This window comes from Bos indicus x Bos taurus, chromosome 9 (assembly GCF_003369695.1).
Source record: "Bos indicus x Bos taurus breed Angus x Brahman F1 hybrid chromosome 9, Bos_hybrid_MaternalHap_v2.0, whole genome shotgun sequence".
Classification (NCBI taxonomy): Eukaryota; Metazoa; Chordata; class Mammalia; order Artiodactyla; family Bovidae; genus Bos; species Bos indicus x Bos taurus.
This window is the reverse complement of record NC_040084.1, coordinates 102,362,552-102,389,379: the sequence shown is the minus strand read 5'-3', so window position 1 is coordinate 102,389,379 and position 26,828 is coordinate 102,362,552. Positions and strand designations below refer to the sequence as shown.

At 52.5% G+C, this 26,828-nt stretch overlaps 1 protein-coding gene across 5 annotated transcripts in view; it reads left to right on the top strand.

Moving 5' to 3' along the window:
• The first annotated feature begins 1,880 nt into the window (after positions 1 to 1,880).
• Positions 1,881 to 26,828, top strand: part of UNC93A (unc-93 homolog A) — a 34,500-nt gene continuing 9,552 nt past the window's right edge. The window contains exons 1-7 of one of the 5 annotated variants that reach the window (XM_027552040.1): positions 1,882 to 2,140; positions 7,234 to 7,337; positions 14,580 to 14,709; positions 19,305 to 19,486; positions 20,539 to 20,768; positions 22,679 to 22,804; positions 24,705 to 24,919. In XM_027552040.1, coding sequence (XP_027407841.1) covers positions 14,623 to 14,709; positions 19,305 to 19,486; positions 20,539 to 20,768; positions 22,679 to 22,804; positions 24,705 to 24,919 — 840 coding nt within the window. In that variant the 5' untranslated portion in view covers positions 1,882 to 2,140; positions 7,234 to 7,337; positions 14,580 to 14,622. Of the gene's footprint in view, positions 2,141 to 6,788; positions 7,338 to 14,579; positions 14,710 to 19,304; positions 19,487 to 20,538; positions 20,769 to 22,678; positions 22,805 to 24,704; positions 24,920 to 26,828 lie in introns of those variants that run through there. The other 4 variants (XM_027552041.1, XM_027552043.1, XM_027552039.1 and 1 more) reach the window with 4 other exon arrangements.

The window sequence follows — 26,828 nt, the reverse complement described above, 5'->3', positions numbered from 1 at the left end:
CTGCAGGACCAGAGACCCCTCACAGGGAAAGAGACGTTACAACCGTGGTCGCAGGAAGGAACTTCCAACGAGCAATGTCAGCGTCACTTAGGAGGCCAAAGGTAACAGTCATTTGCAAACCTTTCAACCATCTCGGTCTCTTCTGGACCCCAGGGCACTTCAGGAAATGATTCTGTAGAGTCAGAATCTCCCAGAGTGTCCTGGGGGTGTGATACCCACAAGTCAGGCATCATCTTGTTTGGTAGAGTCTGTCTGTTTTACTAAATCCAAAAATAGGTAGCAAAGGCTGAGTGCAAAGCGTGGAGAGCAATGCCCGTCAGTCCTAGGGATGCGGCTACAGATGGATGGATGGACAGCTGTGGTCCCCGGCCTCAGAGGCCCCCCAGCAACACACCTCAAGCTCCCCTAACCCCAAGGTGGGGGTGAGACTCGGTGGGTGTCCTGTGACCTCTGCGAACCCATGTACCCCTTCTCCTGCAGCCCAAGGAGCCGCTGTCCGTGTAGTTTTCTGCTGAGGCCCCTGGACCACGCCCCCACCCCCCCCAGCCTCCCAGGCACAGTGAGATGCTCAGCAGAGTTCATAACCAGCTCTTAAGACACAGGGTTCTCAGCTCCTAGGAAATAAAGGAACTTCAGTGTGAGCACCATGAAGGAAAGCTGTTGAGAACAGGCCTGACGCATCTATGCTGGGGAGGGGCAGAGGAGAGGTGGAGACGAGAGGTGCTCGTCGCACCACCCCATCCCTACTCTAGCCGTCCAGGTGAGCGGCGCTTCCCAAGCCGTGGGTCAGACACAGTGAAACGTCACACCGTTATTCAGCTGCACCCAGAGTTTAAGAAGCAGGATGTTTTGGATTCCCTGGAGAATCCTGCCTTTGCCTGTGGTGCCCACGTCCAGACCCTTCCCCAGGAGGAGCTCGGGTCCTGGTGCAGAGTCCCATCCCGGCTTGGACGGCCATTGATGCAGTGGGCATGTTGCTGCCTCTTGGCCATGAAAGACTGTTCAGGAGAGATGCCAGCCATGGAGGCTCTGCGAACCCCCAGCTGGCTGTCCCTCTTCGGGGGCACTGGACACTCGGCTCACCCAGACCGCAGAGGCCAGGGCTGTGAGCGGCTCACTGTCTGCACAGAACTCTCCCGCCTTGTGACTCACAATCCCGTCCAGTTCTCAGAGCTCGTCATCAACCTGCCCTCGCCTGGCCTGAGCAGGAGTGCCCCTCCCCGGCCTGCTGCCACCCCCGGGAGGACGGGAAGTGACTAGACTGCTCAAGATGAGCAGGTACGTGGCGATGCCCTAGAGACAGGCAGCTCTGTCTGGGGGCCGAGGGAGGGATGCCCAGTCCAGCTCTCTCTGGGGCAGAGGGAGGGCCATCTGGTCCAGCTCTCTCTGAGGCAGAGAGAGGGCTGTCAGTCCTGCTGGCCGGGCCCTCAGCGCCATGATTCCCGGCTGGGAGGCAGCCCTGCTTCTCCTGTGCGTCCAGGCCCCTGCAGCCCATGCAGAGTGCAGCCCCAGGAAAGTTTGCTGGACGTGGGGAGGCCGTCTGCACCTCTGTCTGCCAGCCTCTCCAGGGCCCCACCACATCTCTTGCTTCTTTCCAGCCGCCTTTAGACAGGCGAGGCCTCAGGGAGTTGTCGGTCCAGTGGGCAGGCAGCAGGAAGATCGATGCCCAGGGTGGGGCGGTGGGACCACTTCACCCCGGAAGGCCGGCCCGTGCGTTGGTGGGGCTCAGGGAAGGCGGGGCTCGTCGGGGAGCTCAGGAGGGTATGAGCGGCCAATGATTTCCTGCCATTTTTATTTAGAACCCACACAATCATTTTCAGTAGCAATCTTTACACAATGTTCTCATTTAATCACCCCCAGTCTCTCTGTAGTCTCTCTACATCTTGCCAGCAAGTTTTTTTTCCCAAAGAGTTCAGAAGTTTCCAGGTCAGCAGCTGCCAGGGGCTCTGCAATTTACAAACAGGTCCTGCCTCTTACTGGAGCGAAAACAAGCATTACAACACACCTGCCCACGGTACCATTGAAAAGAGCCATTCCCTTTGCAACCAGAAGCCAACCAGGGAAGCATCTCAGGGTTCAGACACTCTCCAAGGGTAAGAAGCCGTGTGCTGCGATGGAACTGAGGAGGCCACGGAACTAGGTAAAATCAATGGAGGGTGGCGTTATTTAGTTTGGGGGCAAGATTCAAATTGTACGGATGTTTGTGCGCTGTGGAGCAGAGGCGTGCAGTCATCTTTGGAGATCTCCCCATGTGCCGTTGCCCGTCGCGGCCTGGCCTGCAGAGAAAACGCGCCATCAGCATCGCCACCCTTGCCTGCATCTGGGCTTCGGGAGCCCGTGGGCGCTGGGCCCTTGCTGTCCAGCTGTGGCGTCCGGCTCCTCGGCTCCTCGGCACTCTGCCTGCCTTGCCAGGGCCGCCTGCTCTCCTCCGCGGGGCTCGCCGAGCCGGTCTGTGAACGGCAGACCTGGGGCTGTGGGTTTCCACCCAGAGAAATCTGCCTGGGTTTGTATCCGGGGAGCTGAGCGGCTGTATCAGGGGCTTGCAGTTACTTGGCCAGCTTCATGGAGACGTGGGGGTGGGATCCTGGTGGGACACGTGCCCAGGCTTTCGGCCAGGCTCCCTGCTCTGTTTGGGGGATGACACGCACGTCTCCCCTGCCTTTTTCTGATTTCTCTCTTTGCCTAGTTGTCTATTTCCCGTTCCTCCTCTAGGACAGGGGCTCTCACCATGCCAGCAGTGCGGGGACCCGGCTCCTGGGGGGCACCTGGCGTGGGATGGGCACCCAGCAGGCATGTGGGAGATTGTGAAAGCAGTTCTCTGTCTAAGGCAGCAGAGGGCGCCTTGGGCGGGGAGAAAGGTTATGCCTTTGGGAAAGGAAAGGTGTGCATGCGTGTGTACATGGCGTGTGTGTGTGTGCGCGCGTGTGTACATGTCTGTGTGTGCATTAGTGTGTCCTGCTCCAGCAGCGCCCATCACAGTGCCCCCGCTGACCCATTCTGTTGCACGCCTGTCACGGCAGATGTGAGGCGTGTCAGAAGTGCTTGCCCTGCCCTGCCGGCCTCCTCCACTCTGGTTCCGAAACCGCCCTCCTCTGGATGACCTCCAACCCACAGTGTCTGGCTTCCGGGGGGACTTGAACTCAACTCCTCAGCTGGGACTCGAACCCACAATCTTCTAACTGAAGTCATACATTTTGTTTCAGGACTTAACGCTCAGGTTCTTTATGTCTCAGCCCAGAAGGAATACAGCGAGAGGCAAAGTGATATGTGAGAAGTAGGTGTGTTAATATAGGACACTGGGAGGGGTACAAGCAGGCAGGTAAGGGGGCTCTGTCCGGAGAAATAAGTGGGCTACGCTTTTATAATGACAGGGAGAACGAGAGAGAAGGGAAAGGCCGTCTTCTCCCTCTTCCTTTGTGAAGATGGTGCAGGACGATGGGGCCTGAGAGGATGCTCTCATCGCAGGCCTTGGCTGAGCCCCGGGACGGGCTGCCATGAGGGTCCTTGGCTCCCAGCCGGGAAGAATTCAAGAGCGGGCCGCAGTAAAGGGAAAGCAGGTCACCGAGGGAGGGGCTCAGGCCATAGACAGAATGTGTTCCCTCTGACAAGGCGGGAGTGCCCGAGGTGTGGGGTGGTTCGATTCTACGAGCTGGGCAATTTCATAGGCTAATGACTGGGGGCTCTGCCCTCTGTTTTGGGGAAGGGGTCCCACTGCCCACTTTCTGACCTTTCATGATCAGCCCGGGAATGGGATGCTGCCTGTGGGTGTGTCATTTAGCTGATGTGTCAGAGAGAATGAATAGTGAGGCTCAAGGACCGCGGGAAGCTGAGTCTTCCGCCATCGCGGGCCCAGTCGGTCCCACCCGCTCACGCGGTGTCCTCGATGGCCGTGTCGGTCCTCTGAGGTCCCCTCTCCCTGCTGCCTCCGTCCAGCGTGGGGGTGGCCTCTCCAGTGCTGCAGGCCAGGGCCTCTGCAGTTCCCCTGGAAGGTTCTGGCTGTGCAGTCAGGCGGCCCAGATGGACCTGGTGGAAATGGATGCTAAGAATCCAGAGGGCAGAGGAGAGCCGGAATCTCGCGAGGGCGGGGCGCTGCTCCCATCGCGAGTGCTGTGAGGGCGAAAGCATTTGGGCTGTTTCTCGTCTTCTTCTGCCCCGTGTCAGCAGAGGCCCCGGCTTGGCAGAGGCGGGGCTGGACCCAGGAGAGGCCCCTGCCAGCCCCGTGTCATCGTCCCCGTGGCCCAGACCATCTCAACGTGGGGCCAGCAGGAGGGCCTGCTGCTCTAAAGGTTTAGCTGCTTTGGAAGACGTGCTCTGAGAAGATGAAACCGTTTCCCTCAGACTGGGGCTTGAACCCGGCCAAACCCCACAGTCTTCCAACCGAGAGCACACGCCTGGTTTCAGACTTGATGAAACTCAGGTTCCTGATGTCTCATCTCAGAAAGAATTCCGTGGAAGACAGTGAGAGGCAAGAAGTGGGTTTATTCAGAGAGAAGCACACCGCACAGCCCAGAGAGTGGGCTGCCACAGAGGGCAAACGCAGCCTCGACACGAGGTGTGGTAGCTTGTATGGGCTGCGTAACTTCGTAGGCTGATGGGTGGGAGGATTATTCCAATTATTTGGGGGAAGGGGTGGAAATTTCTAGGCATTGGGCCACTGCTCACGTTTTGGTTTTGATGGCCCACCTTGCAACCGTCATGGCACTTCTGAGTCATCTTGCTTGCTGAGGTGCTGAGAGAACCCCATGAACAGTAAGAAAAGTCAAAAAGATATGACACTGGAAGATGAGCCCCCCAGGTCAGCAGGCATCCAGTATGCTGCTGGGGAAGAGCTGAGGCCAATTACTGATAACCCCAGAAAGAAGGAAGCGGCTGGGCCAACGGGGAAAACACTGCGCTGTGGATGTGTCTGGTGGTGAAAGTAAAGCCCGATGGTGTAAAGAACAATGTTGCATGGGACCCGGGAACACTAGGAACCAGACGTGGCTCAAGCAGGAGATGGCGAGACTGGACATTGACATCTTGGGAATCAGTGAGCTGAAATGGACGGGAATGGGTGAATTTAACTCAGACGACCATTGTATCTACCACTGTGGGCAAGAATCCCTTAGAGGAAATGGAATAGCCCTCATAGTCAACAGAAGAGCCTGAAATGCAGTACTTGGGCGCAACCTCAAAATGCCAGAACGATCTCCGTTCCTTTCCAAGGCAAACCGCTTGGTATCACAGCAATCCAAGTCTATGCCCCGACCAGTAATGCCAAAGAAGCTGAAGTTGAATGGTTCTATGGTGACCTACAAGACCTTCTAGAACTAACACCAAAAAAAAAAAAAAAAAGTCCTTTTCATTGTAGGGGACTGGAATGCAAAAGAAGGACGTCAAGAGATTCCTGGAGTGACAGGCGAGAGTGGCCTTGGAGCACAGTGAGCGTAATATTGCTGACTCTGCCACCTTGGACCCATTTGAGTCTAATCAGTTCCTGTTGAGTCCCCGGGCCCTGTCATTATTTCAAAGGTTGTACCCCACCCCCTTCCCTCCTGTTTCAAAAACACTTTCTAAAGTTAGAGTTGTGCTAACATAAATTGCTTTTCTTTTTTCTTAAAAAAAAAGCACTAAGTACATTTATTTCCAAAGTGTAAGAATTTAACTTAGGCAATAATTTGTTTCAGGCCCTACATATACATTTTTAATTCTTTATGTAGATTAAAGTCTAATTAACGAATAGGACAAATGCAAATTTATTTGGTTCTGTTTTTATTAACAAAGATGTCAGATTTAAATGTCAAAAAAGTTGATATAAATTTCCTTACATAAACAAATCCTTTAAAAGAGCAAATCATTGATTAGACTTCCCTTGAATTCAGAGCAATGTTTAGCTTCTTAGCAGAAAGTCTGCTCATTTAAAATGTGATTCTTGGACTTCCTGGGTGACGCAATGGATAAGAATCCATCTGCCAACGCAGGGAACACAGGTTCCATCCCTGATCCGGGAGTATCCCTCACGCCTCGGAGCAACTAGGCCCGAGAGCCACAACTCCTGAGGATGGTGCTGCAGCTGTGAGGCCCGAGCGCTCTAGAGCCCGTGTTCCCGTCAAGAGAAGCCACTGAGCGAGACGCTCAGACGCGGCTAAATGATAGCCCCCGCTCTCCACAACTAGAGAACGCAGCAACAAAGACCAAGCACAGCCAAAAGTAAATACATAAAATTTAAAATGTGGCTCTTTAGCTCTCAAGCCCTAGTTGCTTTTGGTGAACTTGGGCAGCAGAAGGTTTCCCAGGTGGCTCAGTGGTAAAGAACCTGCCTGCCAAGCAGGAGACGCGGAGACTGGGGTTCGATCCCCTGGAGTAGACAATGGCAACCCACTCCAGTATTCTTGCCTGGAGAATCCCATGGGCAGAGGGCCCTGGGGAGCTGCAGTCCCTGGGGTCGCACAGAGTTGGACGGGACAGAGCGCGCCCACACAGGCAGCCAAACAGTGACACCTAGTGACTGGTGGAATCACACCAGCGTCGGCCATCACCCAGTTCTCTAGAACATTCCATCACTTTTATATCTAGCAAGTGATCACAAACATTTAAGCAGGTCTGCAAAATCATCCTTTTTCTGCACAGTGGCAATGCTCAGTCATGTCTGACTCTGTGTGACCCCATGGACTGTAGCCCGCCAGGCTTCTCTGCCCATGGGATTCTCCAGGCCAGAATTCTGGAGCCGGTTGCCATGCCCTCCTCCAGGAGATCGTCCCAACCCAGGGATCGAACCTGCATCTCCTGCATTGCTGGCAGATGCTTCACACCTGAGCCCCTGGGGAAGCTAATCAAAGGGTCTGGTATTGATGTTAACACTGGGAGTGAAACGATGGCTGATATCTTCTGAGTCACTTACACCGCATCTCTTTAGCCACTTGACGTTTGCCCCGTCCTGGGGTTCAGGTTCACGATTCTGCCAACACATCACTGTTGCTGCTGAAAGGTCGAGACAGCTTTCCTTTCAGTTCCGGAAATTCCCCTGCCCTGCCCGTCGCCACCACACGTCTGCAAGTAGGCATGAGTTGGTAGGGACACACCTCTGAGCCCGGGCCCCTCTGATCGTGGGGAAAGTGTCACATGACTGCCTTCCTCACAGTAACAGTTTGGAAGCCCTCCTGGCGGATGTCTCTTCTAAGAAGTATTTTGGGAGAGTGATGTCACCACGATGGTGACACAGGTCCTTCCTGACTTCGCTCCCTTCACAAGCAGGGCAACTGACCACCTTGGAGAGCGGGACAACACTGAGCAAGCCCTGGAAGTCTGCGCAGAGGCTACAGCGCCCTGACCCCAGGGACCGGGAGACCGTGCGCCGGGTAAGAAAGTGGCCACAGGCTCTCGCGCTGCCCCTCCCCCCGCTGGCACCACGTGAAGGGGCCCCTTCGAGCCTCCAGACCCCCGAGTGGGACAAGACCTGGGGTGGGGGCAGCCTCCCCCCACCCGCCCCCAGCACTGTGCGCCGCTTTGCTGGGTGTGGTTTCGCCTGATTTAGATCCTCAGACTGGAGTTTTGCTGACCTAAGAGCTGTTTGCCCAGGTCCAGGCAGGAGCTGAGTCACGGCCCCGCCCGCTAACAGGCAGCCGGCCAGCCCTGTCTGACCAGGAGGCTGGCAAGACTCCTGCAAGCTGTGCACCCAGCTGCGCTCAAGCTGGGAGGCAGGCAGGCAGAGCAGGTGGCCCCCAGAGCAAAGCTGGGGACCAGTGTGGCCTGCCCCCTGCTGCCCATAGGCAGGGGACAAACTCAGGGCCAAGGTTGACGGTAGCTCCTTGCATCTCCAGGCTGGAGAGCCGACTAGGAAACTGAAGGTAGCCAGGAGCAGCCCCTCCCCTCCCGCCCAGGCAAGGGAGCTGGGCATACCCCCACCCACGTGCAGGGTGCCTCCCAGCCCCATCTGACTGGAGGACCAGCAAGGGCTCCTGGAAGTTGTGTGGCCCAGCAGGCCTTGAATGAGAGGTGGGTGGGGCTGATGGTTTGCCAGTGACTGATCAGGAAGCTCGGGGTGCACGTCGGCTTCAGTTAAGAAAGCCCAGCCCTTTCCTGGCCTTAGAGCTGCTTTTCCAGCTGAGCCAGGGCAGGGACCCAGAGGCCTGCTCATCACTGAATACAGGCTTCAGCCTGAGCGACCAGAGACCCACCCAGAGCACCCGGGAGCCACAAAGCCCATTCAACAGCCCCACGTGCAGGGGTCTTGGACATAGAGCACAGCCTGTAGCTTCACCTGTCGGCAGACCAGAGAGCTCAGTGCATGCTCAGACCTGACTTGGGTCCCCAGGCTCACAGCAAGCATCATACTCAACGGTGAAAGGTTGAGAACTTCTCTAAGATTAGGAATAAGGCAAGCCTACTCTTCCCACTCCTATTCAACATAGTGTTAGGAGTCCTAGCAGATCAATCAGGCAAGAAAAAGAAGCAAAGTGCATCAGAATTGTAAAGGGGAAAGAAAAACTGTCCTTATTTATATTTGATTTTATGTAAAGAAAATTCTAATGACTCAACCAAAAAAATTTAAGATTTCAGTAAAATTGCAGGATACAAACAAATAACATATAAAAATCAGCAGTGTTTCTATACACTGACAACAAATTTTCTGAAAGAGAAATAAAGAAATTGATCTCAAAATAGCATCAAAAACAAAATCATTGGAAACAAATTTTACTAAGAAAGCAAAGGATCTCTACTCTGAAATCTACAAGACATCAACGAGAGAAATTAAAGACACTAATAAATGGAAAGGTATTCTGTGTTCATGGATTAGAAGAATTAATTTTGTTAAAATAGCAATATTATCAAAATCTACCTATAGATTCAACGCAATCCCTATCAAGATTCCAATGACATTTTTTTTTTACAGAAGTAGAAAAAACACCTCTAAAATTTATGTGAAACCACAAAAGGCCTTGAAGAGCCTAAGAAATCCTGAGAAAGAAGAACAAAGCAAGGGGACTCACACGTCCTGATTTCAAGCTATACTACAAAGCTATAGTCATCAAAATAGTGTGGAGCCAACATAATAACAGACAATTAGACCAATAGAACAGACAGCCCAGAAATAAACCAAATCATATACGGTCAATATTTGACAAGGAAACCAAGAATACTCAATAGATGGTGCTGGAATCATTAGATATTCCCAGGTAAAAGAATGACATAGGATCTATGTTTTACACCATTTCCCAAAATTAACTCAAGGGAGATTAAAAACTAATGGAAGTTCTGAAACTACAGAACTCCTAGAAGAAAACATGGGAAAATTCTCCCAGATGTGGATCTGGGCAATGATTTTTTGGACATGCCAAGGGAGGCACAAGCAGCAAAATAAAAATTAAGCAAGTGGGAGGACGTTAATCTAACAAGCTTCTGCACAGCAAAAGAAACCATCAACGAAGTGAAATGCCGACCAAGTGGGAGGACGTTAATCTAACAAGCTTCTGCACAGCAAAAGAAACCATCAACGAAGTGAAATGCCGACCAACTGGGAGGACGCTAATCTAACAAGCTTCTGCACAGCAAAAGAAACCATCAACGAAGTGAAATGCCGACCAAGTGGGAGGACGTTAATCTAACAAGCTTCTGCACAGCAAAAGAAACCATCAACGAAGTGAAATGCCGGCCTACGTGATGGGAAAGTACATTTGCAAACCATATATCTGATAAAAGGCTAATATTCAAAATATATAAAGAACCCATATAAATTCAACAGTAGAAAATAAAATAACTCAATTAAAAAATGGGCAAAGGAACTGAGCACTCCTCCAGAGAAGATGCACGAAAAGTGTTCATCATCACTAGTGTTACGGAAATTCAAAACCACTGAAAGGTTGTTGCTGAACCATAAAAGACGCCGGGATTCTTGCCCTCTGGAGGAGAATTCAATCCGGGGCCAGAGACGAGGCTTGATCACTCAGAGCTTTTGTGTAATAGAGTTTTATTAAAGTATAAAAGAGATGGAGAAAGCTTCTGACACAGACATCAGAAGGGGGATGGAGAGTGCCCCCTAGCTAGTGTTAGCAACGGAGTTATATACCTTTTAATTAGTTATTACAATGAATCAAAAGAATGTCTGGAGGTTGTAAAGATCTTACTAGACCTACTCCCATAATTTACATTTTAAGATAACAGGTTTAGCCAGAAGGTTTTTTCCAGAAACTGTCCTCAAGCAGGATACATTATTGTTATATAATACTAAGGAATGTAGAGGGGGAAAAAAAAGGTTTTCCTTTCTTCCTCCTTGAGAATTCCAGACCCCTCTCTCCTTGGGGACCCCTGGACTTCTTATCCACCTGCCTAGGAATTGACTCTCTCCCCATGAAGCAATATCAGCTCACACCTGTTAGAACCACCATCACCATCAAGACAGGAGGTGGCAAACACCGGCAAGAACATGAGGAGGAGGGAAGCTTCGTGCACTGAGGGTTTTGAACTGGGGCAGCCACCATGGAACACAGAGCAGGTTCTCAGAAAATCATGAGCAGAGCTGCCCTTTGGTCCAGAGATTCCACTCCTGGGTATTTACACGAAGAAAACGAAAACACTGACTTAGAAAGATGCCTGCACCCTCAGGTGCCCAGCAGCGTGATTTACCATAGCCAGGAAGTCAAGGTACGTTTTTACCAACAGACAGATGAGTGAAGTTGTGGTATATATAATATGCATGTACATATATATACCTGGAGAAGGCAATGGCAACCCACTCCAGTATTCTTGCCTGGAGAATTCCATGGACAGAGGAGCCTGGTGGGCTACAGTCCATGCGGTCACAGAGTCGGACACGACTGAGTGACTAGCACAAACACACTACACATTTATATAACATATATACACGATTAATATAATGTCATACGCAACGTGAAAAGCAAGCAGACCCTACGGTTTGTGACAGCGTGGACGGACCTTGCCCTCAATTATGCTAAGTGAAGTCACGGAGAGAGGAAATACTGTATGAACTCACTTACATTGGGAATCTTTTTAGAAAAATTTAAAACCAAACTCATGAAAAAGAGGTCAGACTTATGATTACCAGAGGCAGAAGGTGGAGGGGGGAAGGACGGGAGAAAGGTGGTCTAAAAGTTCAAGCTTCCATCTACAAGATAAGTGAGTACTGTGATGTAACGTACGTGATGACTCTAGTTTTCACTGCTACTTGATAGAAAGGAGTGTTATTAAGAGAATGAATCTTTGGGATCTCATTATGAGGAAACCTTTAATTTTTTTCGTTTCTCTTTTCTTCTTATTGTATCCATATGAGAAGACGGGTGTTAGATGAACCTATTGTGACCATAATTTCACAATAGATGTAAATCAGACTGCACACCATCAGCTTAGACAGTGATGTGTGTCAATTATTTATCAATAAAACTGGAGGGGAAAAAAGAAACATTTTTGTCTTGCTAGAGAGCAAGGTTGATTGCAAACCATCTGTTTCATTTTAAAAATCCCTCTTAAGACAAAGGGGAAACACCAAGAGGGAGACTGAAAAAAAAACCTGATAAAGCAATGATTTCAGTGATTGATTCCTGATTAGAAGAGGACAGTTAGGGGACGGGGTGGAAGAGAGCAGAAGCAGACCCCCGACGTGCCTCTGCACAGACTCACAGCTCCTCGGGAGACCCTGGTTGAGGGTGAAACGGCTGGATCGGCAGCTACTTGGAGGTGCGCATGGAGCCAGTTAGAAAGTCCAGAAGGTCATTCTGGTAACTTTGAACAGCGAGTAGCAGAAGAAAACCCTAGGAAGGTCTTCTGATATCAAAAGATAAGTCTTTCATGGCTAAAGACAGATCGGAATAGAAGTAAGCTAGAGTTGCTGACGAATAAAAAGGATGTCAGATAATTGATAATAAGATTGGTGTGAAAAGTCCATGTTTTGCTAGGTATGACATTTTAAAAGACTTATTGGAGTGTAGTTGCTTACATCAGTTTCTACCACCCAGTGAAGTGAAGCAGCTATGCTGTGTTCAGTTGCCCAGTCGTGTCTGACCCTTGGCAACCTCATGGACTGCAGCGCACCAGGCTTCCCTGTCCTTCACTTTGTTCCAAAGTTTGGGTAAACTCACGTTAACTGAGTCGGTGATGCCATCCAACCATCTCATCCTCTGCCGCCTGCTTCTCCTCCTGTCTTCCATCTTTCCCAGCATCCCAGGGTCTTTTCAAATGAGTCAGTTCTTCTCCTCAGGTGGCCAATGCATTGGAGCTTCAGCTCTGGCGTCAGTCTTTCCAATCAATATTCGGGACTGATCTCCTTTAGGACTGACTGGTTTGATCTCCTTGCAGACCAAGGGACTCTCAAGAGTCCTTGCCAGTACCACAATTCAAAAGCATCGATTCTTTGGTGTTCAGGCTTTTTTATGGTTCAAATCTCACATCCGTGCATGACTACTGGAAAATTGACTATTACATATAGCCCCTCTTTTGGGAATTTCCTTCTGATTTAGGTTACCACAGAGCACTGTGTAGGAGAAGGCCATGGCACCCCACTCCAGTACTCTTGCCTGGAAAATCCCATGGATGGAGGAGCCTTGTGGGCTGCAGTCCATGGGGTCACTAGGAGTCAGACACAACTGAGCGACTTCACTTTCACTTTTCACTTTCATACATTGGAGAAGGAAATGGCAACCCACTCCAGTGTTCTTGCCTGGAGAATCCCAGGGACGGGGGAGCCTGGTGGGCTGCCGTCTATGGGGTCACACAGAGTCGGACACGACTGAAGCGACTTAGCAGCAGGGCACTGTGTATGTTCCCTGAGCCATAGGGTATGTTCTCATCAGTTATCTATTTCATACGTAATGTCACTAGCTTATACGTGAGACATTTCTTGGAATATTGTCCCCACTGATATCTTCAGTGAAAGTTGACATGTCATCTTAGCCAGTTAACATTCACTGGTGATCTGTGTCAAGGCTGCTCCAAGGGCTTTCCCAGTGATTAGCTTCTTGAACTTCTGCAACCCTCCTTTTTCAAGAGGAAACGGAGATTTGAGGAGTCAGTGATCCGTCTGAGATGGTCCGGCTGAGAAGTTACAGGATCAGGGTCAGACCCTCAGACCTCTCTCGTCTCTGTCGCCACCATCGCTTTTCGTAGACCTTGCTGCTCTCACGTCTTTGTGGGTGTGATAGTTCATGCTCAGTCAGTCCCCAGAACTGTCATTTTCTGCAAAATGTTACTTCCATAAGAATAAGTTAAGCTGCAAGGAGAAGAACTTCATCATGCTGTTCATATGGTATGACTTGCTTCCCTGAACTGGGTCACCACCCCGGGTAACACTTACCTTCACTGTAAGGTTTGCCTTATTAATCCAAACTAGATTAAAATAACTGTCTGCACAGAGCTTTCAAAACAGTCTTCAAACTCCAAGTTTTACTAATAATTGAGTAGAATGACGCACAATCAGAAAGCAAGCGATTTTGCTTGCTTATTGGCTGTGAGATATGAGATAAGCTCTTTAAACTCTAGACTGACCCTGTTCTATACGATCACACTGGCCACATGTGGCCATTTAAATTTCTATTTTAATCAATTAAAATGAAATGCAACTATGGATTCACTTCCTCAGTTGCAATAACCATGTGACTTTCAAGCACATAAAACATGGCTAGTGCCACTGAGGGGAGAAGGCAATGGCACCCCACTCCAGTACTCTTGCCTGGAAAATCCCATGGATGGAGGAGCCTGGCGGGCTGCAGTCCATGAGGTTGCTAAGAGTCGGACACGACTGAAGCGACTTTTCACTTTCATGCATTGGAGAAGGAAATGGCAACCCACTCCAGTGTTCTTGCCTGGAGAATCCCAGGGAGGGGGAGTCTGGTGGGCTGCCGACTATGGGTCTCACAGAGTCGGACACGACTGAAGCGACGTAGCAGTCACTAAGGAAGTGTACTCACAGCTGCATTTAATCTTAATTGATTAAAATAGAAATTTAAATGGCTGCTACATTGGATGGTGCAGAAAGTTCTCTAAGACAGCACTGGTCTAAATCTGAAATTCAAACCCCTCAAAGTCTTCTGATGCTGTTCCCTGTCTGGTAATGGGTCTAAGATCTGATGATAATTATCACTGTACCGTAAGTAAGACAGCGTATAAAAGGCTTTGCAAGCTATAAAGTGTTATATAAATTCTGTTACCTTATTGCAGTGCTATAAAGTCATTTAGTCTTTGACATACTAATACTTTGGCCCTTGGGTCTTACAATCATGTCAGCTCTTTTTCAGAAGTTGAATTATGGATCTTGAAGCTGACATGTATACTTTGTTCTTTAAGATATTCACATATATCTAATTATGTAATGTAGGCAATTATACCATGTGATATGAAAATCATCACTTTCCAACATGGACATATCTACTGGAAATTAACAGAAAAAAGTTCTGGTGCACACAAGCTGATGAGAGTCCTAAGTGTTGCCTGGTTAACAATACCAGTGCTGGGTGCCTCGTGGAGTCGGCGGTTATCAAGCTCATCAGCTCTCAGCAGCCTGGGTGACTATCGCACGCCTCACTCGCACTCCAGGACAGAACGTGACTTCTGCGTACCGGCTGCTCTCCCTGAGCCGGGCTGGTGTCTTTCAGGGAACTGCAGAGCTGCTCGGGCGTGACGCTTTCGGCCGGCGCCATGGAAGGGAACCTGAAGAACGTGCTCGTGCTGTCCTTTGGGTTTCTGCTGCTCTTCACTGCCTACGGAGGGCTGCAGAGCCTGCAGGTAGGTGTGCGACGGCCGCCTGACCTCCCCTTCGGGACAGCGAGGAACGTGGGGTGTCTGTCCAGGTCACCCTCCCCAGTCCTCTACACAGACGGTGGCTCTACATGCAGCCTCCGCTCCCAGTTCAGCGGGATTGCACAACTGCTGGTGTCTGACCCTTGGACGAGGAGAGCTGGACTCGGGTGAGGGCTTTGATAAGGTCTGCCTTACCTTTTGTGGGTGAGAGGAGACAAGACTAATCACTGTGAGTCTGTGGTCAGGGCAGTAATGCGAACTCATCGGAGGTCCACACGGATTCCTGCTTGATCTGCCCCGGGTAGTTCCAATTTAAGTCTGACTTTTCACCGTGAATGAAGCCTCAAGGAACAGCCAGGGCTGGGCAGGAAGGGGCCGGTCATCATGCCCCTGGCGCCGCCTCCAGCAGCTCTGTGCCTTGGGTGCTGCCCCCAGTGAAGCGTTTGTAAGGTTTCTGATGACACGTAGCGTGGTCTCGCAAGGTCTGTCGGTCATGGACAAGGAGTAGGCAGCTCTGAGCGTGCGGTATTGAACCAGAATAGCACACCGAAGGGGCTCCGAATCGGAGGGTCAAGACAGGAGTAGAGATTCAAACCTGTTCTCATTGTTAAGGCGCAAACTCTGGACTTGTGGTTGATGAGGAAGCTCAAATTCAGCCCTGAACCCCAAGTTCCTGTTTCCTCATCTGGTCTCTATTCTGCTTAAGCTCGCAGAGAGTGAAATTTCAGCCCGGGTGATGCCCAGAGTCAAGTTGAAGGGGAGGCACAGTCCCTTTCTTGCCAGGATCATCCGTGACTTTGCAGACATTGCTCAGAGCTCTGGGATGTTGTAAAGTGCTAGTATGTATGAACTGCCTGCGTTTTTGTGCTGCACTGAGCCCGTGTCGGTTGTGGTGAGTGGCGTCTGGAAGGAGAGCTTAGCGAGAGTGTAGACCCATCGGTGCCACCATCTGCATAGGAGGAAGTCGCCCAGGCCACTCTCCTTGGGTGCTGGCATGGGCTGATGGGGTCAGAATTCTCAGGGAGCAGCTGTGGTCCCAGTGACAGCCGATTGGCCCCTGGACTTAGCAGCCAGGCAGAGAGGGGGACATGCCTCAGGGTGTGCCAGGACTCCTAGCTCTCGGGCTGGGACCGCGAGACTAGAGAATACACGCGATCTGAGGGCCTCCCCAGGAGCCTGTTGGAAAGGCCTCTGTGTGGGGAGAGCGTGCAGTTGAGGGGAGGCCACGCTGGCCTCCCCATCTTCCCCAGGGTGCCTGCTGGGGGCCCGCTGTCACTGGTGTGGCCTCCTCCTCCTCAGAAGACCAGAGATGTTGGAGAACCAGACCTCCGACGTGTCATGGGAGGAGCCCACCTACCCCCAACCCCGCCTGTCCCTGCTAATCGGGCCGTATCTCCTCACCCACTGATCCAGAGCATGTCGTGTCTGAACGCTTGCAGCTGGGCCTGGCTTAAGAACAGCATGTAAGGACAGCAGGGATGTGGCCTTCGGGGTGGCTGACTCCCACGTTGGAGGGGTCTGCCTGCCTCCATCACCTCCTTCTGCTTTCATCTGCTTGGCGTCATTCTCGGGCCCCAGAGAGGTACCAGAGGCGGCTGTGAGCATGCTGGCGTCCCAGCCCTGGTCTGGATGTGGTCGTGAGCTTGCCGGGTTTCCTGACACAGGTCTGCACTGCCTCCCACATGAGCAGTCAGTCTCCTGTTTATCGTTCAGGTTGCAGTGTGAATGTCACCTTTCTCCTCCTCCTTCCCCGTGCCTGGGGTCCCATGTCTGGGAGAGGCAGCCCTGTGTGTGCACCCGGGGTCCTGCGGTCCACCCTGCACTGTGTGTGAATTCCATGAGGCCGGGCCCCCCCACCACTGTGCCACTGGGTCCCTGCCTCAGAGAGCACTCAGCACGCCTGATGGCCATTTGAGGAGTGAAGTCGTTGATATGTGCTCATCTGCTTAAGCCCCCTCTGGGGTGCTCCACGGGCTTACAGATCCACTCCAGGTCCCCAGGACGGGGTCTGGGTCTCCCGCGGGTCTAGTCGTCCAGCCACATCTCCCTGGAAGAGAGCTTAGTGGCTCTGGCTGAAGCATCTGACTCTTCTGGGGTCTCTCCTCTCAGGATGGGGCCTCTGTAACCCACCCCCTAAACATCCACCCCCCCTACACCTCCTGACATTTCCCTGGTCACCCCCACGTCCTGCAGGTCTCACGCCTTCCAGAAAGTCTTCTGGCACGAGAAGGCCTGGCCTTCGTGTCCTCCTAGGAGCTTGGCCCCCGAGTCTCCCCGGCAGGGCTCACTGTCCCCTGCTGTGGCCTTTCGGGACGTCACTGACATCTGACACCCATGCAGCTGTTGTCGTTTCCTTGAGCAGCCCTCCACGGTCCACGCTTGTGACTGATCAATCACCCGATCGACTTGCAGATCGAGCTGAGCGACCATTCTTGCTGTTGAGTACGGGTCACTCCCACGGGCTTTTTCTTGGGCATGTATGTTGCAAGTTGGTTCTCCTCACATTTGCAAAGAAGGCCTTTGAATATGGTCACTCATTAAGAGAGAGGGATTTGCTTTTGAACATCATTTCCCGTGTTGAATGTTGAGATCCAGCTTCCTCCCCAGAGGTGGGCAATGGAGTGCTGTGGTCAACAACAGACATATTTGCTGATTGGCCGTGGGGCTGTGGGGGGGAGGACATTCTAATGCAGAGCCCTGCTGCCAGCTTCTCATTTGCACACGAAGGGGAAAGCTCACCAGTCAGGAGGCGTCAGGCTCAAGTGTTAAGCAAGTAAGGGGCCCTCGCCGAGCCTGTTCTCTCTCTCCATGCTCCAGGAGACTAGTTATGAGCAGAAATTTCCAGGTAACCCTCACTTCACAGCAGACTATGCGACTTCTGACTTCCAACCAGATTTAGAATTTTAATGGGTTCTTATTTTCAGTGTCAGTTACTTGACCAACACGATTAAGTACCTACTGGGAGCAAGGCACTTGGGGAGATTCAGAAAAAGCTCACCCCGCCTTGAACTCAAGACCCTCGAAGACCCTTGACCTGCGCTTGGACAAAGGGCACCACCTGGACAGAGGCGGATGGTCAGAGGGCGGGGCGGCTACCCTGAGGAAAAGAGCCCGTCCTGGAGTGAGAGCTCAGCCTGCGGGCCTGCAGTCTGCGGGGGGCTTCAGAGGCCTGTGGGTGGGTGGGGCCTCTGCTGTCTGTCTCTCGGGGGACCTGGTGGGAAGGAAGGTGAGCAGGGCTGCTGTTCACGTCCCGGTTTAGGGTTGTCTGGACTCGTTAGCCAGGTGTGCGACTCACACGGTGCGCGTGTTTCCCGAGGAGGCAGGGCCACTGACACTCCGGCGGGGGCCGGAGGAGAAGGAACCCGGGGGCTCTCAGCTCAGTGTCTGCCCGCTGCTGACACTCAGGCCGAGGCAGTTTCCTGAGTCTGGGGCTCTGGCTTCTGCGGGGGTGGGACCCTGTCGGGGTCACGTTTCTCCTCTGCTGTCTGGTCAGTGGCCTGGAGCCCAGCAGGCGTCCCTCCATGAATGACCGCAGGGTCGGGCTGAGTAGGACATGGAGGAGGAGGAAACAGGGCCGGGAGGACCCTCGAGAGGGATGGTCTGGCTGCCGGGGGAGCCCTTGTCTTCTTCCCCCTCCTCCCCTCCTCTCTCCCCTCCCCCTCCTTTTCCTCCCTCCTCCTTCCCTCCTCCCCAGCCCCTCCCCCTCCTCCCATTCCCCATCCCTCCCTCTCCTCCCCCACCTCCTCCCCACCTCCTCCCCCTCCTCCCCACCTCCTCCCCCTCCTCCCATTCCCCATCCCCCCCCTCTTCTCTCCCCTCCTCCCATTCCCCATCCCTCCCTCTCCTCCCCCTCCTCCTCCCCACCTCCTCCCCCTCTTCCCCACAGCCTCCCCCTCCTCCCATTCCCCATCCTCCCTCTCCCCTCCTCCTCCTTTTTTCTCCCTCTTCCTCTCCCCCTCCCCTTCTCCCCTCCTTTCCTTTTATAAGTGAAATAAATAGAAGAAGCAATCGGGCTGGTTCTTCTTTCACAGCAAAAACCAAACGTCACCCCTGCCATGGCCCTTGCCAAGTGGGTCTGGTACCTATCTGACCTTTCGGCCCCTTCACACTCAGCTCGCTAGGCACTCAAGTGAAAAACGACAGCACTGAGAAGCCTGCATCTGTGTCCACACAACTTCCGACCAGAGCTCCTAGCTCAGACGCGATGCTCATCTCCCGAGTAGCCTGGGGCCACCAGGGCTGCCGGCGCCTGGACGCCCTCTCCCCTCTCACCAGGGGGCGGGGTTGGGGGTCGGGGTGTGGGGGAAGTGCTGTGGAAGCCTAGGCCCCACCCCGGCTGGGTGGGGGGTCAGGGGTGGGGGAGTGGGGGGTCGGGGGTGGGAGGTGCTGCGGAAGCCTAAGGCCCCCTACCCCGGCCGCCCCGCGGTCTCTGGGCTGCCAGTCCCTAACCCACTGCCATCTGCTCTGCCCCTGCCCCTCGGCTGGAGGAGAGGAAGCCAGCCGCTGGGCCTCAGGGGTGGGGGGCGGCCCCGAGTGCCTGGCCCCGGCCTCGGACGCTAACGGCCGGTCGTGTCCCGCAGAGCAGCCTGTACAGCGAGGAGGGCCTGGGCGTGGCAGCGCTCAGCACGCTCTACGGCGGCATGCTGCTGTCCTCCATGTTCCTGCCGCCCGTCCTCATCGGGAAGCTCGGCTGCAAGTGGACCCTCGTGCTCGCCATGTGCTGCTACGTGGCCTTCTCGCTGGGCAACTTCTACGCCAGCTGGTACGCCCGCTCCCACCCACTGCCCGCACCCTGCCCCGCGCCTGGGGCAGGCCGTGGCCGCGTCCCCCGCTTTCCCCTCTGCTAGGCCGTGCTCCCCTGACCGCCACCCCCCTCCCCGCCTGATCTCTCCTCGGGCCCCCAGCTTCCCTCCTGGGCCAGGGAGGGCACTTTCATGGCCCCAGCAATGAGAGGGAGAAGCTGCCTAAGCTGTGGAGGGTGAATTTCAGGGAGACCGAGCAGAGTGTGACCTGGGCCAGACCTCACACGCTCACCCCATCACAGAGAGCGCATGTGGCAGGGCTGGAGCCGGTGTCCCGGGCTGCACCTGAGCTCTGCCTGCTCCAGGATGGACAGGGACCCTCAAGGGACCCTTGTTCCCAGGGGCACGCTGCTCAAGCGTCTCCTAGAGGGACACCCCTTGTCATCCAGGATGTACTCACGTGCTGTGACGTCATGTCCCACTCTTTGAGACCCTGTGGACTGCACCCCACCAGGCTCGTCTGTCCGTGGGATTCTCCAGGCAAGAATACTGAAGTGGGTTGTCACTGCCTACTCCAGGGGGTCTTCCCAACCCAGGGATCAGACCCACTTCTCCTGCACTGCAGGTAGAGTCTTTACCGCTGAGCCGTCAGAGCAGCACATGGATATGATGCCTTCACATTATTCCTTCTCTTGTTACCAGAGTTCTCAGACGGGATCCTTACTGCAGAGAGTGACAGACAGGGAGATGGGTGGATAGATGGATAATAAACCAGGTTTAATCTTCTGCCATTAGAATATCTAGAACCCGCCCAGTATTATCTGTGGTGCCAGCTCGCTGTAGCTGCATCCAAGCACAAAAACACTGACACCAAATTTCACTCTTGCAAATGATCCTGAACCAGAAAACTGTCTGATTTTCTCATTCATCTGAGTCTGAGGACGACTCAGTCAAGCTGATCAACCCAACAACACAGTGACACTTACCTGGGCCGGGCGAGGAGCTTCCTCCTCCTCGGACAGAGGGAGGGAGGAAAGGGCCAAGGCAGCCCAGGTCCACTTTCGTCTCTCAGGTACACTTTGATCCCCGCCTCCGTCCTGGTGGGGCTCGGAGCCGCCGCCCTGTGGTCGGCACAGGGCACCTACCTCACCATCGTGGGGAACATGCAGGCGCGGAAGACGGGACAAGTCGGCAAAGACGTGGTCAGCCAGTACTTCGGCATCTTCTTTCTCATATTCCAGTCATCTGGCGTGTGGGGCAACCTGATCTCGTCTCTCGTGTTCGGCCAGATGCCCACTCAAGGTAATAGGAAGTGGGGACCACCCAGGGCCCCTGGTCCCTCCCCTGATGTCCTCATTCAGGACATGAGCAGTTGTCACGTGGGGCCCCAAGACCTGGTTCTCAGACTGTCTGGACCCTGGATCCTCCCTGGACAGTCTGGGTGGGTCTGAGGGCCCATCTGGTCCCCGGGTGCCTTGGCCGCCACTCCTTGGGGAGGGGTGCCCTGGGGAAACTGAGGGTCACTGCCTGTGGAATGCAAATTCATGGAGTCCTTCAGTCCAGTTCGGTTCGGTTCAGTTCAGTGGCTCAGTCGTGTCCGACTCTTCGCAACCCCATGGACTGCAGCATGCCAGGCCTCGCTGTCCATCACCAACTCCCAGAGTTTACTCAAACTCATGTCCATTCAGTTGGTGATGCCATCCAACCATCTCATCCTCTGTCGTCCCCTTCTCCTCCCGCCTTCAATCTTTCCCAGCATCAGGATCTTTTCAAGTGAATCAGTTCTTCACATCAGGTGGCCAAAGTATTGGAGTTTCAGCTTCAGCATCAGTCCTTCCAACGAATATTCAAGACTGATTTCCTTTAGGATGGACTGGTTGGATCTCTTTGCAGTCCAAGGGACTCTCAAGAGTCTTTTCCAACACCACAGTTTAAAAGCATCAATTCCTTGGTGCTCAGCTTTCTTTATGGTCCGACTCTCACATCCATACACATCCATGGAGTCCTTGCTATCCTCTAGACTAAGAATGGTTTCCGTGAATTTATTTTCTCGCTGAATCGATTCATTCACCAGCGTTTTCAGTATTACACAAAAGACCACTATCCCCAGCAGATTTGAACACTTGGTGACCAGGGTCTTAACTTTTCTCTCTGCCCGGCCTCACCCAGACAGAGTTACAGACTGTGTGTCTGTTTTACACCTGCACACTTTGCTGTCTGAAGACTTCAACCAAGGGCAGAGGAAATGCATGTCTTCAGTTCTCACAGGAAGCTTTATTAGAGGGGAAGAAGTGCTAACTCTCCTGTTATCAGGAATCTGTCTCTCTGCCTTGATCCTCTGTACTGCTCATCCACTCAAGTCCCAGCTTTCGGAAATAAGAATCTTTCCTCCCTTTTTGCTCACATGATGTCATCCTTGCTGAGTACATCCGCAGAGGGAAATCACAGGGTTGAGAGACACCAATCATTACTCAGAATTGCCAGAACCGGCAGCAATTGACCAACGGAACCATGTTCAGGCTCTGACATGACTGGTGTGGGGCGTAAACAGGTTCACTTTTAAAGATATGCAGACAAGTAAGCTTAATCTCTCACTGGTCACTGGACACAGAATTTGAGGGCTGGAAGGCCCGCTGGGAGCCTTGCGAGGCTTCTCCACCTCCCTGTGCCTCCAGCCTCCAGGCTGCCACCTTGTCCCCAGCTACACACCTCCCGAGCCACAGGGATGCTGCGGCATCTCGTGCGCTGAGATCAGTATTATGGGAATGATGAGACCCCGAGGACGCTTGTCTGTGACATGTGTCCCCTTTCTTCAGAGATTTGATGTAGGTCTACTGAGTCACTGATAGCTCACATGTCATTCTTTTTACAGCTAAGAAAACAACATTCAGAGAAAACACGAACGAACCTGCCCACAGTGACGGGTCTCTTTACAGATGAGTCTGAGAACCCAGTGGGCCTGACACCCAGTCTAACATACCCTATTTATAATTCTGAAAAGTGGGAAACTTTTAATGAAGTTAGCAACGCAGTATAACCAGTAGCCAGTATTTAAGTGTCTGACACTGGATGGAACAACCCCCGTGGTTGGCTCTGACCTGTGGTGGGTCTTACGCTCCACGTGGCCACACTCTCCCCAGCGCCTCCTTCCGCGTGTCCCGTCTCCTGTCGCGAGTTCCCCGTGTCCTCAGTTGGCCTCTCTGCTTCCACAGGGACCATCCCGGAGGAGCAGCTGCAGGCCTGCGGGGCCAGCGACTGCCTGATGGCCACGGTGTTCACCAACAGCACGAAGCGGCCCTCCCAGGACCTCATCTACACGCTCCTGGGCATCTACACGGGTACGTGCCGGCCCCAGGAACCCGGGCAAAGCAAGAGCTTCCCAGGGCTCCGATGAGCTGAGCTTATCTGCACACGCCCCTCAGAATGCGCTCAGCTGGGTGGTGCCCGGGGCCTTCCCACATGAAACCCAGGGCAGCAGCCTCTGCTGTCGGAGGTCTCGCTTGATGATGGAACCAGCCCCACGTCTGCACCGTCCAGGCCCACGGTTATCACGCGTGCTTACTGAAATTCTAATTAACGAAAGTAAGATAACTCTTCCGAGGTCACACAGCAGCCACATTCCAAGTGCTCAGTGGCCACTCGGGGCTGTGGCCGCCCTGTTGGGTGGCACCGAGATGGCCCACAGCCTTGGTGAATCAGCTACTTGTAGGGCTTCCTTGGAGGCTCAGATGGCAATGAATCTGCCTGTAATGCGGGAGACCCAGGTTCAATGCCTGGGCCAAGAAGATCCCCTGGAGGAAGGCATGGCAACCTACTCCGGTGTTCTTGCCTGGAGAATCCCATGGACAGAGGAGCCTGGTGGGTACAGTCCATGGGGTCACAGTCAGACATGACTGAGTGAATGTCACACTTCATACTTCAACTACATCTGGTTGGATTTGGAAGTCCCAAATCTTGGGCTTATCACCTTTTTCTGAAGCATATACTTAAATGACTTCTTCTGAGAGGCTGGGGTTGGGCGGGCATCTCCCAGTGCCCACCCTTGGGTATCTGTGAAGCCTTGTGGCTCCCACTGCTGGTCACAGGGCAGCAGAAGGTGTTGGACACTGGAAATTTGTGAAGAGATGGCTACCCAAGGGGAGTGAGTTCCTATGATGGCTCTTATCCTTGCTGTTCAGACAATTAGTCGTGTCTGACTCTTTGCGACCCCACAGACTGCAGCACGCCAGGCTTCCCTGTCCTTCTTCATCTTCTGGAGCTTGCTCAAACTCATGTTCATTGAGTCGGTGATGCCACCCAACCATCTCATCCTCTGTTGTCCCCTTCTCCTTTTGCCTTCAATCTTTCCCAGCATCAGGGTCTTTTCCAACGAGTCAGCTCTTCGCATCAGGTGATCAAAGTATTGTAGTTTCAGCTTCAGCATCAATCCTTCCAATGAATATTCAGGGTTGACTTCCTTTAGGATTGACTGGTTTGATCTCTTATCCTTAGACGCTTATTTGAATGAAAAATTTCTAAAGGACGCCACTACTTTGGGCGTACCTTTAGATCAGGTGTTTTGGGGTTTTTTTGGTGTCCATTTGAAGAAAATTTAAGGATATTCTTTATCATTCTTGAATTTTGGAATCTGTGAAGGTCTTGGATTGTGTCCTTCTTAATGACCATGAGTCTGATAAGAGTCAGATTTGATGGGACTGAGTGCAGATGCCACTGGGAATCAAAGGCCAAGAGGCCACGTGCACGGTCGGCTTGTCTCCACGGTGAGGTCAGCTGCCACCAATACTCCGGTCTCTTTCACAGTCACTTCCACATCAGAGGCACCAAGGGGACCCTTTACATTGACAAACCAGAATGAGGACTAGAGGTGGGGCCCAGAAACCAGGCAGATGAGGTCCTGACTGTTGGTGACCTTAGAGGCCAGATGTGCATTCAACTAATTGAAATTAGTTGAACAGGATGAGAGTTTTGAACAAAGCTCTCAGTTGAGGAGTAGTTACATCTTCTTGGGAAATTGGGTTCTAGGGCAGCTCTGATGGGGAGGTGGTATCCAAGCCAGGTACTGAAGGATGAGTAGGAGTTTACCAGGCAGACAAGGAGAGATGAGTGGGCGCTGAAGGCAGAGAAGCCCCAGAGGGAGCCAGCGGGGCTGGAGGCCAGACGGCAAGGCGGGGAGCCTGCGTGCGTGTGCGGGGCCCCTGGAGCCCCGCACGGCAGCCTGTCCCCTCCCTGTCCTTTCAGGGTGCGGTTTCCTGGCGGTCCTGCTCATGGCCGTGTTTCTGGAACCCGTAAGAGATGCTCAGCCGGAAGGTGAGGGCGGGAAGCAGGCGCCCCCTTTCTGGTCCACTTTGCTGTCGACGTTTAAGCTGCTCAGAGACAAGCGCCTGCGTCTCCTGATCCTGCTGCCGATGCTCAGTGGGTTCGAGCAAGCCTTCCTGTCGGGCGACTACACGCGGGTAAGAGAGGGGCTGGCTGGCGGGCGGCTCGGGGCTCCCCGGGCTGCACGCTGCCCTTCCGGCCTCGGGGGAGCTGCCCATGGGGCTGGATGTGAGCTCACCTGGCCTGGGACCTTCCCAGGGACGCCTCTCGCTTGAGATGTGTCTCCAGGTAAAGGACCAAAGCCGCTCGGCAGTCATCGCAGTGACCCTTATTTACCTGCATCTCGCCCTGTGTCCTTGTCTTGGAGTGGAAAATAGAGAAAACACTGAAATTCCTTACTACCTAGCTTTTAAAAATTTTTTATTCTAAAGTCTAGTTGATTTACAGTGCTGTGTTACTCTTGGGTGTAGAGCGGAGGGGTTCAGTTATACATCTATATGTGTACATTCTTTCTCAAACTCTTTTCCCATTTATGTTATTGCAGAATCTTGAGCAGAGGTCCCTGTGCTGTGCAGGAGGTCCTTGTTGGTTATCCACTTTAAATGTAGCGGTGTGCACATGTCCACCCCAGACTCCCTAACTGTCCCTTCTCCCCATTCTTCCCCTGCTGGTTACCAGAAGTTCGTTCTCTAAGTCTCTGAGTCTGTTTCTGTTTTGTGAATGAGTTCATGTGTATCATTTATCATGTGATACTTGTCTTTCTCTGGCCAACTTCACATAGTATTATAATGTCTAGTCGCATCCATGTTGCTACCAATGATGTTATTTCATCCTTTTTACGGTTGAGTAATATTCCATCTATTTCTGCTTTATTGACGATGCCAAAGCCTTTGACTGTGTGGATCACAATACACTGTGGAAGATTCTGAAAGAGATGGGAATACCAGACCACCTGACCTGCCTCTTGAGAAATTTGTATGCAGGTCAGGAAGCAACAGTTAGAACTGGACATGGAACAACAGACTGGTTCCAAATAGGAGAAGGAGTACATCAAGGCTGCATATTGTCACCCTGCTTATTTAACTTCTATGCATCATGAGAAATGCTGGACTGGAAGAAGCACAAGCTGGAATCAAGATTGCCGGGAGAAATAGCAATAACCTCAGATATGCAGATGACACCACCCTTATGGCAGAAAGTGAAGAGGAACTAAAGAGTCTCTTGATGAAAGTGAAAGAGGAGAGTGAAAAACTTGGCTTAAAGCTCAACATTCAGAAAACGAAGATCATGGCATCCGGTCCCATCACTTCATGGCAAATAGATGGGGAAACAGTGGAAACAGTGGCTTTATTTTTTGGGGCTCCAAAATCACTGCAGATGGTGATTGCAGCCATGAAATTAAGACACTTACTCCTTGGAAGGAAAGTTATGACCAACCTAGATAGCATATTCAAAAGCAGAGACATTACTTTGCCAACAAAGGTCTGTCTAGTCAAGGCTGTGGTTTTTCCAGTGGTCATGTATGGGTGTGAGAGTTGGACTGTGAAGAAAGCTGAGTGCTGAAGAATTGATGCTTTTGAACTGTGATGTTGGAGAAGACTCTTGAGAGTCCCTTGGACTGCAAGGAGATCCAACCAGTCCATTCTGAAGATCAGCCCTGGGATTTCTTTGGTAGGAATGAGGCTAAAGCTGAAACTCCAGTACTTTGGCCACCTCATGCGAAGAGTTGACTCATTGGAAAAGACTCTGAAGCTGGGAGGGATTGAGGGCAGGAGGAGAAGGGGACGACAGAGGATGAGATGGCTGGATGGCATCACTGACTCGATGGATGTGAGTCTGAGTGAACTCCGGGAGATGGTGATGGACAGGGAGGCCTGAAGTGCTGTGATTCATGGGGGTCGCAAAGAGTCAGACACGACTGAGCTACTGAACTGAACTGAACTGAGTAATTAGCGATGTTGAGCATCTTTTCACGTGCCTCTTGCTCCTCTGTATGTCCTCTCTGGAGAAAGGTCTATTTGGGTCCTTATCTAGTTTTCGAATATT